Source organism: Sander lucioperca, chromosome 24 (assembly GCF_008315115.2).
Source record: "Sander lucioperca isolate FBNREF2018 chromosome 24, SLUC_FBN_1.2, whole genome shotgun sequence".
NCBI lineage: Eukaryota > Metazoa > Chordata > Actinopteri > Perciformes > Percidae > Sander > Sander lucioperca.
In genome coordinates, this window is record NC_050196.1 from 15,639,124 (window position 1) to 15,653,773 (window position 14,650).

At 41.5% G+C, this 14,650-nt stretch overlaps 1 protein-coding gene across 4 annotated transcripts in view; it reads left to right on the top strand.

The window, feature by feature from the left end:
- Positions 1–13,954, top strand: part of LOC116044494 (POU domain, class 3, transcription factor 3-B) — a 173,781-nt gene extending 159,827 nt beyond the window's left edge. The window contains exons 1-3 of one of the 4 annotated variants that reach the window (XM_035998709.1): positions 2,006–3,922; positions 4,283–4,363; positions 13,198–13,954. In XM_035998709.1, coding sequence (XP_035854602.1) covers positions 2,711–3,922; positions 4,283–4,363; positions 13,198–13,533 — 1,629 coding nt within the window. In that variant the 5' untranslated portion in view covers positions 2,006–2,710 and the 3' untranslated portion in view covers positions 13,534–13,954. Of the gene's footprint in view, positions 1–2,005; positions 3,923–4,282; positions 4,375–4,491; positions 5,441–13,197 lie in introns of those variants that run through there. The other 3 variants (XM_031291745.2, XR_004896618.1, XR_004103680.2) reach the window with 3 other exon arrangements.
- Positions 13,955–14,650: the final 696 nt, after the last annotated feature.

Consider the following 14,650-nt stretch of genomic DNA (forward strand, 5'->3'; position numbering starts at 1 on the left):
ACAAAATAAATGAACTCCCCCAGCAGGGAACTTGGGGACCTTTTTATAATAAGCAAATAAATAATAAACACATCATATATCAGAGAGGAGTGTTTTTATCGCCGCGCGGTGATTTCGGGGAGTATTTCTAAAATGCCTTTTGACTCTTCTTCTTCTTTATATATTATATATTATTTTCATTTTGAAGGGTTATCTTGTGGAAGGAGCCCTCAATTCTCTGCACCTTTGTGTCACGTTTGTGCTGGCCGCCTGAGACGCCCTTTTCAAGGCGTGCAGTGTGGATGGAACAGCAGTAATTTAGACAGAAATCCTCACTGTATATTAATGAATAGAGGGCCCCATGGTTCTGGCCCCTAGCCTGCCTATTCAATGTAAACAAATCCACGAGGCTCCCTCGGTTTTGAGCCCAGTCCAAATTAAATCTACTGGGATGAGAAGAAGGGAGGGGGGGGGGCACTGGCATGGAGTATACACAGCCTGTGCCCTTAAATCCCTTTTGCACTAAAATCTTCGCATCATCTTTGATTTGGGGAGCTGTGGGGTTACGCGTGACATGTAGCTCTAACCTTTCTACAAAATACAGTTAATCCTGTCAGAGAATCACCTGCCACAGGCCTCGTTCTGGTCAGGTGGACTCAACAGGCTGCTGACACTCAACCAATGGGTGCAGTGGGAGCCTATTACCACCCATGGGTGCTTCCATAGGCGCAGAGATCCCACGCACTAACAAAGGCCCTATTCATTCCGCGGGTTGTGGTCATCTTGAGGGATGGTGCGCGTTTTAAGGGCTACATCTCTCGATTTTTTTCTCCTTTTTTTCTTAAGCCACCCTGCACGCACACATCCCCCCCAAGGACTGCTCAATTTGCCCTTGTTTTGGTTGCCACTTTCTCTTTCCCTGTGCTTCAGTGAGGTTGCCTGTGCGCGGCGTTTCCGCATGGAAGCCTCCCCGCAACCTTTGCGCGTTAACTCCTGAGGAGCCGAGGCGCAGAGCTGCACTGGCTCAGGGGCTGCAGTGCCTTCAAATCATGACACTTCCTCTCTGTGTTGTTCTTTACATGTTTACGTGCTGCTATGAGGTTTAGGGTGCAGTGTCATGGTTTTCTGAAAGACTTTTTTTTTTTTTTACTTATATGCCCATAAACAAGTAACCTGAGCTGGTAAATTTCTCCAAACCGTTTTGAATTGCTACTCTTACTTTATTAACACACCAGTGCACCTCATCTACATGTAACATAACACTATAAAGCATGTACCATTTAGTCAAGTTTTTTTTCTTCTTTTTTTTTTATTTATTCTAAGTTTTCTGTATTTTTCACGGGTGGCCCAGAGGGAATTAAACCCCTAACCGTGGCAGTATGGATGCCTTATTCTATTACACAACCAGGTCAGGCTACCAGACAATTATAATTGTATAGATCGTAATAGATCTTATAGTGTCAAATGCGCGTGCAGGTTTTGAATACACTCAAGCCTTGCATTAGTCCAGGATGTGTGTTTGTAACAATAACAGGAGATACAACTACTTAAATGCAGTTCTAGTTAGAGTTTATCCATATATTCTAATATCTAAATAGTATTAACAAGCGCTTATATTAGAATGTATACTCTCAAACGGGTGTATCTTCATATAAATATATATAGAAGAAAGCACATATTGATGCACATCATGATGGTGGTTTGACTCCTGATGATCACAACAAACTAGAGGTCACATTTTATCGCCCTTTTTGATTTACCCCTTCACCGCTGTTTGTGCACTAATGCCTCGGTACTATTTACTACCAAGTTGTGTTCCCTGTTTTGTTTGGACTGCAATTAAAAATCAGCCAATTGGAACAGCCGGAAGGAGGGCTCGTGCGCCCGGAGCAAGGGCTGGCGAGACCTGCCAATCACACCCCGGGTAGCCAATCAACGGGGACGCACGGGGTAAACATCCGCGCGTCGTCGGGCTTGGAAGGGGGCGGGACTACACGGCCTGTCAGGGAGGGAGAGAGAGAGAGAGAGAGAGAGATTTAGAGAGAGAGGAGGAGAGAGAGAACGAATGAGAGAAGAGGCTCGCAGGCAGCGCCGTACACTGTTATACTGGATTGTACTTCATCGGGAGTTTGCGGTTTGGCAGGTTTATATACATCAAAACAGAACAAAGAGAGAGGCTCTACAGTGCTATAAAAGAAGACAGAGAAAAGAATAAAGCGAGGGAGAAATCTCGGCGACTGAATTACAAAAGAACTAAGGACACTCTGCTAATGTTTTTCACATCCAAAGGGGACATTAACTGGGACTTTGTACATTGTGGAGAATTTGCAAGGCTTTTTGTTTTTTGCGTGCACCAAAAGTTTGTATGGGACACTGCTTTTTTCCTCTATATTTGAATTTTTAATGCTCACAATTTCATCCCAGTGCAAAACTTTCTAAACGGACTGCACATGGTTCCAAAGGGCTTTTGAAAACCTGGAATTGTATTCGCCGACTTCCATGCACAACTGTTTGAACTAGAATGTTGTAAATACATGCGGATTTTATTCAGATTTCTGCCACCGTTTTTGAAGCTTTTTTTGCGTTTTTACGCGCGTCGATGGTATTGCCAAAAACCTACTCATACTTTTAAAGTTTGAATAATTCATGAGATACAATTTGCCTACTAGAAAGAAGTGACTGTAAAAAGGGAGGGGGGTTATCCACAAACATATTCATAAGGGTTGACGGAATGGCCACCGCGGCTTCCAATCCTTATCTGCCCAGCAATAGCATCTTATCGTCCGGCTCCCTCGTGCACTCTGACTCTGGAGGTGGTGGCATGCAGCCTGGCAGTGCTGCGGTTACCTCGGGGTCTGGGGTCTACAGGGGAGACCCCTCAGTCAAGATGGTACAGAGTGACTTTATGCAAGGCGCAATGGCAGCGAGCAACGGGGGACACATGCTGAGCCATGCCCACCAGTGGGTGACATCCCTCCCGCACGCCGCAGCGGCCGCAGCAGCAGCCGCGGTGGCTGCAGCGGAAGCCGGATCCCCCTGGTCGTCGAGTCCCGTCGGGATGACGGGCAGCCCGCAGCAGCAGGACGTGAAAAACCCCGGCAGAGACGATCTGCACACGGGCACCGCGCTGCACCACAGGCCCCCTCACTTAGCTCCCCATCAGACTCACGCCGGCGCTTGGGGGAGCACGACTGCGGCGCACATTAACTCCATATCCGGGGGACAGCAGCAGCAACAGTCGCTGCTCTACTCCCAGCCGGGGGGGTTCACTGTGAACGGAATGCTGAGTCCTGGGAGTCAGAGCCTGGTGCACCCGGGCTTGGTAAGGGGGGACACCCCGGATCTGGACCACGGCAGCCACCACCACCACCATCACCACCAGCATCAGCATCACCAGCACCACGGCGGCGTCAACAGCCACGACCCGCACTCGGACGACGACACGCCGACCTCGGACGACCTGGAGCAGTTCGCCAAGCAGTTCAAGCAGCGGAGGATCAAACTGGGCTTTACGCAGGCGGACGTCGGCTTGGCTTTGGGCACCCTGTACGGGAACGTTTTCTCTCAGACGACCATTTGCAGATTCGAGGCTCTGCAGCTCAGCTTCAAGAACATGTGCAAGCTCAAGCCTTTGTTGAACAAGTGGCTCGAGGAGGCCGACTCGTCCACCGGCAGCCCCACCAGCATCGACAAGATCGCGGCGCAGGGGAGGAAGCGAAAGAAGCGCACATCCATCGAAGTGAGCGTCAAAGGGGCTTTGGAGAGCCACTTCCTAAAATGCCCCAAACCTTCGGCCCAGGAGATCACCAGCCTGGCGGACAACTTGCAGCTGGAGAAAGAGGTGGTTAGAGTGTGGTTTTGCAATAGGAGACAGAAGGAAAAACGGATGACGCCCCCAGGAGTGGCGCAGACGCCGGAGGATGTGTACTCTCAGGTCGGCAATGTGAGTGCAGAAACACCGCCCCCCTCCATGGACTGCAAAAGAATGTTCAGTGAAACATAGAACAGCACACGAGAATATTTTATATGAAATTAAACTGATTAAAAAAAAACATACAGACTATCGCCAAGATAGCCAATTTTTTTTGATACTGTGATTGTGAGGGAATATGAATGAGACTGCAAATGTGTTATCTATTTTTCACCAGAGAAAAACAAAAAAAAAAAAACAAAGAGAGAGAGAGAGAAAAACAAACTTCCCCTTCTTCCTCCCAACCCCCTCAGAAAAAAAACGCACCGTTAACCTTCTTCCAGGCCCTGAAATGTCTTAACCTAAAAGGTTCCTTCTGCTTTTTTCTTTCAGGGGCATTTTTTAGTAGATTACTTAAAAGATGCAAGTGAAGCGAGCGACCAGAGGGTGACAACTACAAGTTCATTCCACCAGGTAATTTTGGCGCATTAAAAACACCACCAAGAGGAAAACCAAGTATTGTTTTTATTCTTTTTTTTCTCTTCCCCCCACCCCCCTCTTCAAAAAATATTCCCCCATCATTATCTTGTGTTTGATTGAAGAAAACAAAGGAGCAGGCATTTTGTATATTTAGAAATGGGACTGAACCGCCTTCCCTGCTCCCCCATGCCTATAACAATGACAAGAGGGGAGAAACTGCAACAATATGAACAAGAGTGACATCCACGAAGCTTCCATCGTGATTTACAACATTTTTGTTGTTTTTGTCTGAGGGTGGACTGCATGGTTTCATTGACACACACGGAGGATTAGGGGTGGCTTTTTTTGTGGGCGTCTTGAGGCCCAGAAAGAAAAAGACAACCAGGACCAGGACTGTCTCCATGATCTCAAAGATCACCTTCTTTTTTTTATTTTTAATTATTATTTAATGGACTTTGACACCGTGAGTGGATCTTTCCTCTTTTTTTTCTCCTCTCCAACAAATAGAGCATAAGACATTTGAAAAGACTTCAACTGCACTTATTTGAGAAAAAAAAATCTGTTGCCAAGTGTGACTGAGTGGGTGCTGTGGATATACTATTATTGCTGCCCTTTCTAAGCAGTATTCTTTGGTAGGTTTTAATAAACAAAAACTCTGTAAAGCCGGCAATATAGAATACTAGATCAGATACTGATCGGAGTTATTTACTTTATATTTTTCATCAGAATGACTTGTTTTAATATTTTATTCGGAATACATATGACTTATTCCAAACGGTAATTTATTTCCCCCCTCCCCCGCCCCCCCAACCCCTGTACCCAGGAACTTGTGTAAGATGTTTTCCCTTTTTCTTGTTTTATCTTCATTTCTTTCTTATATTTCTGTTGTTGCCCTTATTTGTTTTTAATTTTGTATTATCGTTTCTAAAGGAGCACAAATCATCATAAGCTGACGTTGTTAGGTAATAAGGGTATATTTTGATGTGATCATTTGATTGTAATTTAATTTCAGTAGTGGTTCCGTACGAGCTGATTGAGACACAATAAATTTGTTAGAATGAAATGCAATCATCTTGTGTTTTGAGATTGAAATTCTTAAGGTCTATTGGGCTGTTGTTTTTTTTAAAAAATGTTGAAAGGGGAATTACTCGGTGTGCTATTTTCTGCATGCACAAGCTAATGAAGAAAATGGTGGACTATTTAGTCCCAGATGAAGCTGCGAGCTAATAATAACCTCCGTTAGAATAATAATAATGCAGAACAACGACACTTTGTAGAGGGAAATATGAAAATACTCAACCTTTAATCTTTTTTTTGTATTTACCAAAATATAAAAAAATATATATACATATATATAAATTGGCGTATTAATATAGCATTCACGGTATTAAGAGCCCATAGGTTATTGCCTCAGCTTAAATAAATGTCCACCAGCGTTGTTATCATCATCCCATAACTGTGTACTACTATTTCAATGGAGCATCGCGGTCAGTTGCAGGCCTGCACAATGGCTCCCTGTTTGTTTACATCTGCTGCCTCTTGAGGCCTTGGGCAAAAAGCATGAGCTTTAACCTCCGTCTGCAGGCTGGAAAAACAGGCACCAATGTGTATGTTGTGTAACAAAAAAAAAAGAGCAAATCGAGAAATTCCTCGAGAAATTCAAAAACGGATGACGTCCATATTGTGGGGGTGAACGTATACAGAGTTCCTAATGCCCTAACTGCATGTTATGTAACATTTACGTTGCAGCTTATATAGTCCAGACCCTGTATCCCGTAATACTGATAAACATAATTAATAGCCTGATTCATGCGCTTGTCAGTGCAACAAAAAGCCAACTGTACGTACAATATAATCTGCCAAATTGATTTACACTCATTGAAATAGCAAAATTGAATTTATTGCTGCTTTTTCTATTTTTTGCAAGCGTATGAATGCAAATGCTTCATAACATCATGCACCCAGGTTGATGTAAGCTCCAGGACATCCAGGTGTGTTGTGCAGGTAGCTGACATGTTGTGTTAGGATGCAGGGCACTGGGTCACAGAGAGAGCTTATTGATTGTGTCTGTCTCCAGCACACTTTACTGAGCATCAAAGTGCTGTTTGACATGTCGGAGCGGTGCAGATTAATATCTGGATTGTTGACAGGCTTAGTGCGGGGCTTTTTTTGCGGGACAGGTGCAGGAAAAAAATAATATTCCTGAAGGGGCTGATAATGCGCATGTGTGACATTATTGTATTAGATATAATAACACGTTGGCAGTGTTATTTACTTCTTTTTTAACAATAGGACTATTTTTCGTCACGACTGCAAGAGGCGAAATGTGTTCCTGTCTTCCAAACTTTTTTTTTTCTTTTTTTTTTTTTCTGGAGTTGTCTTGCTCGCCTATTCAGCAAAACTCACAAAACGTGTCTTCTCGCTGCACGATTTGAATTTCGCGGATGATTTCCCATACTAGTTGCTTAGCAACTGAATTCAATGATATAGAGAAGTGGGCATCATTTTTCTTTGTCTCCATTAGCAGAAGTGGCAGCAGAGACGCGCTATATGTGCTCCAAACTTTACATTTTCAGACGCAATGTATACAGTACACAAACGTATTGATGGCATTTGCAAAGACGTTTCAAAAACGTTACAGAGAAAGAGTTATGAGTCTATTCAAAACAACACAGGGTTGGACTGTTTTTTCTTATAGTATTAATAATATGTGGCTCATGCTGATAGAAACATAAGCCTTTAAAAAATAAAAGCATGTGTGCAGTGAGGCTCCACTTTAGCCTCATGTTCCTATACCTGTGCTCATTATGCATGCACTTCCGGTGCTCTTCTGTTAAAAAAAAAAAAAAAAAAAAAAACAATGCAAAGTGACATGAGGTGCTAAGATAAGGCTGCTAGCTGCCCAACAGCACAAGAGAGGGACACTGGAGGTTCCTCACTACTATCCCAACAAATCCCACAGCGGTTCACGCATGTGGATCCCGCAAAATATAAACTCTCTGAGAAGCCAAACAGCTTGCACGGCTCGTGCAGAAATATCCCAAATCTAGTGAGAGATTTTACCAAAAGGCGACACAAAAAGAGTTTAAAATCTCATAATGGGTTTTGGTCCGCCTATTCTTCAACAGCATTGCCTTTTTTCATGGGTCTTCAAAACCATGTTGGCTGCGTGCGTGCGTGCGTGCGTGCGTGCGTGCGTGCGTGCGTGCGTGTGTGTGTGTGTGTGTGTGTGTGTGTGTGGCTATTGATTTAGGACGCCAGTGGCCCAACAGGCTCGCCGCGCTAATTAAAGCTGCTCGTTGTCACATCACTCTGCTCTTTAAAACAAGACTTACACTAATAAAAAAATATTCTCTAACACTTAATATATCCGCCTAAACAAATAATAGTCTCATAATAAAAAAAAATATAAGTCCATTACAGTTTACATGGTGGTCCATACTTAAGTGTAGGCTATTTAAATATTACACTTTTGTATATTGTTTTGTAGATATGTTTTATGCGTAAATATCATGCCCTATGTTTTATTATGAGGGTAAACCTTCAGAGTTGCATCTGCCTTTATAACACTTATTTAAGTTCACTTTTTACTTACATATATAGAACCTACACATGTTTAATAATAATTAGTATCTGTATATGTGGCTTTTTAGACGATTAAACCAACTTAAACACAGGGTGTTTATACTCTTGAGGTAGGCCTATAAAATAAAGTAATGTACGCTTTTACTGTATCTCACACTCAGTTGTTCTCCACTTGCTACGGTGATATGTGTGTCATTTAAAAAAAAAAGGCTAATACATGGATGGCGTCAGGCTCAGTCTAACCTGGTGGAAATGTTCATGTACACAATGGTTCCCCCGCTCTCATACAGTATTTACTCCACGTGTCGAGCGCATGAATATGGATTATTCCGAGCTGTTCTCCACAGGGAGCCTTCCTCTTCCACGGATTTCTCTCTGCTGCAGAAAAGACGCTCAGAAAGCTATCCTTCTGTCTGCTTGTGACTGCTGACTTTTGATCATTATTAGTACTGTTATTTTACAGTAAGTATGGTGGCTTTATTTCTTCGATTCGTCCCTTATTTGTGATGTTGGCATCGTGGAAGCAATGTGGCTGCGATGCAAAAGTCTGCTTCACTGTATTATTATTATTATTATTATTATTATTATTATTATTATTATTATTATTATTATATTTTTTTAGATACTAAACGGCAGCAACGCACGGACGAGAAATAAGAGTGTCTATTGGGTTCATTTAGGTGTGTATTTCATTTGATTTCAATTAAGTTAATATTATTTTTTTGCATTTTTATTTCGGTCAACAAATTCAGTTGAGGTATGTTGGGGTTAATATATAACCTATAGACACATACATGGGCCATTCATGTGTTTAACCTGTAATGTATAGGCTTAATTATAATTATTATTATTATTATTATGATGCAGGTTTATGTATAAATATAGAAGACAGAATTGCATTACATTTACGGGACACAGAATATAACAAATAACAAATAATGATTAAGGACAGTATTTGAAGAAACCAAAACGTTACAAGCCTACATGTAAATGATCTCGAGTCGTTTTGTGGCATCAGAAGAAAAAGAAGACGAGGAGGACGTTATAAAATATGACGTGACTCTCGGGGGTTTCCTCTCTATAAATTGTGAAGGTCATGGTTTTGTGAGCAGCGGGATGGATAGGTGGGGGGGGGGGGGATCAGCCACACAGAGGTAGAATGTGCGTGCTCCAGTATCTCATCTGCCTGTCTGCATTTTCCAAAAGCACATAAAGCCTGCTGGAGCTTTCTTTTCCTCCCTCTTCCCTGCGTCCAAATGCGGATTTAACGCCTTCAATTCAACAACATGAGTTATTAGATTTCATTTACACTTTCATAACTGACAGTCTTCTTCTTAAACGTCGATCATTTTCTACTTAGACAGGCCTATTTAAAGTAAAGTGAGCATAAACCTTTCAACTTAAATCCCTTTAAGAGGAGAACCCCTGTAATAGTCCCATAGTGTTTATAATATCTGTTGTTCTCATAATGTTCTGCTTTGTTTTAATGGATTGTTTTTACTTTGTAGTGACGTTTCGCCTTTTATAAACCCGATCATTTTCCTATAATATTCACAATATTCTTATATTTTTCCTATCACTCCGATAAGTGCGTTTAAGTAAAAGTACTACAACACATAACACATAATTGCCTCTATAAACTTATAACATATATAACATTCACAATTTCCATATAATTGTACTATTATACTCCCAATTGCTGTGTTTTAGTAAACTAATATTACCTTAACTATAACACAGTAATACACAATGTCTCTGTAAACTTACAATATTGCTATAATACTCATTTTTGGAACTTTCTCACTTTGTTTGTTTTTATATACTTTACTCTTTACTCTCTACCCCTCACACACACACACACACACACACACACGCATTTAGTATTATAAGTTTATACGTTTTTATTATAAAGTTATAGGGGAAGTTTTTTTGGCCGGAGAAATAATCTGGCTGGGTCAGTGTGCCGTGATCAGCGTCCTGCACGGAATAAAAAAAAAAAAACTTAGAATAAAATAAATAAATCAGGTAGCCTACATATACTTATTTGTATTTTTCTCAGCAGATTGGGAGTGGTTTAGCTCGGTCTCTAATTGAACTCAGTCGTGTTGAAATCCGTCTTCAAGATAGATTTGGTGGAAAAGGTGCAGCAGCAGTAATAAACAGGCCCACCCTGAGACACTGACTATAACACATCTCTATAGTAGGCTACAGCATCAGTGTTAGTGTGGCGACCTTTGCTTTATTTCCTGCTCACTGAAATCTTCGCCTTCTCACAAAGGAACAGGACACAGTTTAGTCTAGTATTTGTTTGTTGCAGTATGTGGCAGAAAAGAAAAGCAGCTTTAATAAAGGAATCACTGCAATAAACGCATTCAAAGCAGCGTATTCACGTAGTTTTCAATTATTTTCAAAACGATTTAAAACAATAATCCCTTAATGATTGCATTAATATTATTTCCACAATAAAATACTGCCATAATCCAGACTTATTCCCCCTCCTTATTGCTGAAACGCACAGGAGTAGCGCTTCCCTGACCTTACAGCGCCACCCAGTGGCCGTTTACCCTGCTCCACAAGCCAACCGCTCCTGTCGTTATCTCCACTGGAATCAGCTGCTTTAATCAAAGTTAATAATAATACCAGTAATGCTTTTTATGTATATAGCGCTTTTTGTAACACTCAAAGACACTTCGCAGAGTTTTTAAAAGGAAATACACATACTACGAACATTCACACACTAAAATACGTGTACACATTAATCAAACATTAACAAGCAGCTCTTAAGAGGTGAGTTTTGACTTGGGATTTGAAGATGGCATGTTGATGTAGTTTGACATATTGAGTCTTGCTTGGAAATAGCGAAGTCTGTTTGCTATCATTTGAAAGTGCGTTGTTTACCGTTGTGTTAAACAATGCAGACAATATTAAACTTTTTCTACTTCCAACCAAGTGGATCAATAGCATGTCTTGTGTATTTTTATATCTTCTTTTATTCCAGTTGTTGTTCCCCACTGTTTCCAAATTGTGACATTTCAGATGATTGTGTGTGTGTGTGTGTGTGTGTGTGTGTGTGTGTGTGTGTGTTTTAAATGTGTCCTTCAAACTGAAGAAGTGAAAGAAAACTTAATTATCAATTTATGTGACGAATTTAAGATCACAAAATTTTGAAGTGCACGGTTTTCACAGGTCGGTGATGATATGTTACATTATGGAAAGTCATTTTATAGCATTGTCCTCTGTAGCCTCCGGCTCACATGGGGTTTGAAGCATATCTCTGTTTCTTTTAAATGATGTTGGAGAGGCAATTCGACTTTCTTTTGTTGCAATTTTATATTCTGTTAAGATACATTCTGATTTCTGTGCTTTTTTCCTTTTTAAAACACATCATAGGAACATTATCTATCTATATATATATCTATCTATCTATATATACAGTATCTATATCTATCTATACATCTATCCATCTATCTGGCTCTATCTATTTCTATCTATTTCTATACAGTAGGCTATGTCTATCTATCTATCTATCTATATATATATATATATATATATATATATATATATATATATATATCTATACATCTATCCATCTATCTCTAGTTCTATCTATCTATCTATATATATATATTTCTACAGTATCTATATCTATATACATCTATCCATCTATCTTTAGTTCTATCTATCTATCTATTTCTGTCTATTTCTATACAGTATGTCTGTCTGTCTGTCTATCTATCTGACACAAAGTTAGTAAAACCATACACGTAAAGAAGAGCAGGTGTTTCATGGCTCAGGGAACGACATGCAAATGAAGTGAGGTCAAGTCCTGCCATGTTGTTCTTGTATATGTACATACAGTATGTGCGTTGGCGAAGCCTCCATAACATTAGTTAGGCTATTCTGCACAAACTGTACTCACTGTAGCTGTCCAGGGAACAAATCATGTAGCCTATCACTAAATGTGGGGATTTTGCATTCTTCAGACTGAGGACTGAGTGTTCCTTTATGGGTCCTCCTGCTTCAGTTGACATTTTGGAGTTACATGGTTTTCCTAGGACAGAGTCACAATTCTAACTATTTCTGAAGTCATGTTTCCACCTTCACTGGTTGCCTGCAGACTGTTGTGTAATGTTTCAGTTTCTGTCTGAGCATTGTCTTCACACACACACACACACACACACACACACACACACACACACACACAGTATCTTGTTTCAGCCAGTCAATCCGCCGGGTTGCTTCACCCGTGCTGATAATCCCCACAAAAGACGTCTGGCCCTGCTTTATTGGTTGCCATGGGAACCAGGAAGCTAGTTAGTGATCTTTCACATTTACTCTTGTTTATTCGTGTGACACGAGAGACAGCTTTTCTGTCAGAGCACATGTGTTTTGGAAAGCATTGTACATAGGACCTAATGCTGTTTGAGGATTATTGTGAGTAAAGGCCGCTTTGTTGTTGCTGATGGTATCATAATCAGAGTTTGATACAGCGGGGGCAACATTTTCTCTAGAAATGCAGTCAAAAAAATGCATTATGTAAAACATTCCCCTTCCTGGGACCTAGTGGTATGTGTCCATAAAGTTATCATTAAACACATTGCCTCGTGATAGTAAGTGCAGCCTGTGATGTAAAACTTTTTGGTCTCTACCCAAGGGGTCCCTCTCCCCCAAGATTTGATCCCTGCATCCAGCCGGGTCCCGCATCTCGCAGCGAGAGCTCGGCTGCTTCCAAAGCCACGTGTCAAAAAGCTGGTCAGCATTTCAAAGAACTCCGAACATTCGTGGAGAGACTGACGCCCTCAGCTGTCGATGGGCCGGTGCCAACAATCGCTTGTGTTGGCTCTGAGAACGATCGTACACAGAGAGGGATTCAGAAGTTGCCAAGGAATGACTTGGTAACCTTGAAAAAGTAGAAAAGAAGAAGCATTTCTACAAAGACGTGCCAGGACTTTTCTGGACGTCTTTCTTCAGCAGAGATGGATTCTGAGGCAGATACAGTTTAGGCTTTGAGGTAATGCTTTTGGGGACTTTTATGGCATTTTGCTGTCGAGTTGGATTTCAGGACAGTCACATTTTATCACTTAACTGAGAAAACAATCTTTTTGGGCTTTCTGGGAGAGTTCCTTCGTCACAGTAAAGCATATATTTGTGTTTACAAGTACATGTGTGAATATTAATCTACATTAATGCCTATCTGAGTGGATGTTGTCTTCTGTCTATGTGTGTACCCTGTCCTATCCCAGAGAGCGTCTCGGGTGGTGACAGATCTCAGCAGCAGACGGATCGATGGTCGGGGACAGAAGCAGGGGTCGTTGGTCCTCAGGGGTCCGCCGGTGACATCTCCTGCTGCAGCTCACCGTCCGGCCAGCAGCTCGGGTCAGCTATCCCAGCAGGCCGTTCGCTCTGGTAGCAGTTACCAAGGTGACAGCATGTCAGCACTGCCCTGCAGCGCCGCTGAGGGCGGGAGGGTGAGCAGGGAGCCCAATGCATCACCAGCTCTGATGGGTTTGTCAATACTGCTTAGATCCAGTCGGAGCCGGGCCCGTCGTGACACACACTGGCCCCCTCCAGAGAGCTAGCGCGCACACACACACACACACATACACACACACACACACACACACACATACACATACACACACACACACACACACACACACACACACACACATAACACACATCCACAAATGCATACAATGTAAGCAACATATGCATTTTGGCCTAGAAACAGACTCACACGAATCCCAGAATACACCCATCCATTTTAAATTGTGGCCTTATTTTCACACCAGCATTAGGGCACAAACATACTGTACAAGAAAGACATGGAAAGAAATCACCTGCATTTGCTCATGATCATGAAGAGACTCGTACACAAACTTGTTTTTGTCATTTAGAAGGGCATCGTAGTGACTTGTCCCTAAATGGACAATGAGCCACCATTATGTGTAAACAGAGTTTAGTCCCTACAATTAATATATATAAGTACCCCTGCAAAGACTCATGCTGTACAATACATTCACATACACATTCACAAGTGTGCAACATGTGTATTTTGGCTAAGAAACACATGCCATATACTTGCACATACACACATACCCACAGTGCAGGATACACACACATATGGTGTTGTGGTTTTATTTGCATATCAACAGATTCACTTTTTGGCACACAAATACAAAAAAAACATGGGGGGAAAAATCACATGCGTTCACTTACATGCATGATCAAACAGATAGAAGCACATTGCACTCTTTTACATTAATTCCCTAGAGACTTACACTAACCATAACCGCTACATGCCTACCCCCAGCCTAACCTTAACCTAAAGCCAGAGATGTGTCCCAATTCCATACTACATCTAAGCAGCTTTTGAGTATGCAGTTCATGTTCAAAATTGGCAAGGTGAAATAATTAGGGATACCTACTTAAAAAATCTTCAGCATGCAATCTAAAAACTGTACTGTTGATTGTACCTAAAAACAATGCACACAGAAATAGAAGTTTTACTCACACCTGCAAAATAAATTGCAAATTCTGGTGAGACAGAAATATCTCAGAAATTTCATTACGGTCAGACTGTGCACGCATTGCATTTTTTCCATTCAGTGTAAAACAGTAATTTATTTCCTGCACACTACCTGCATAAACAGGATACTATAAAGATTAGTGTACATTCATGGAATTGGGACACAG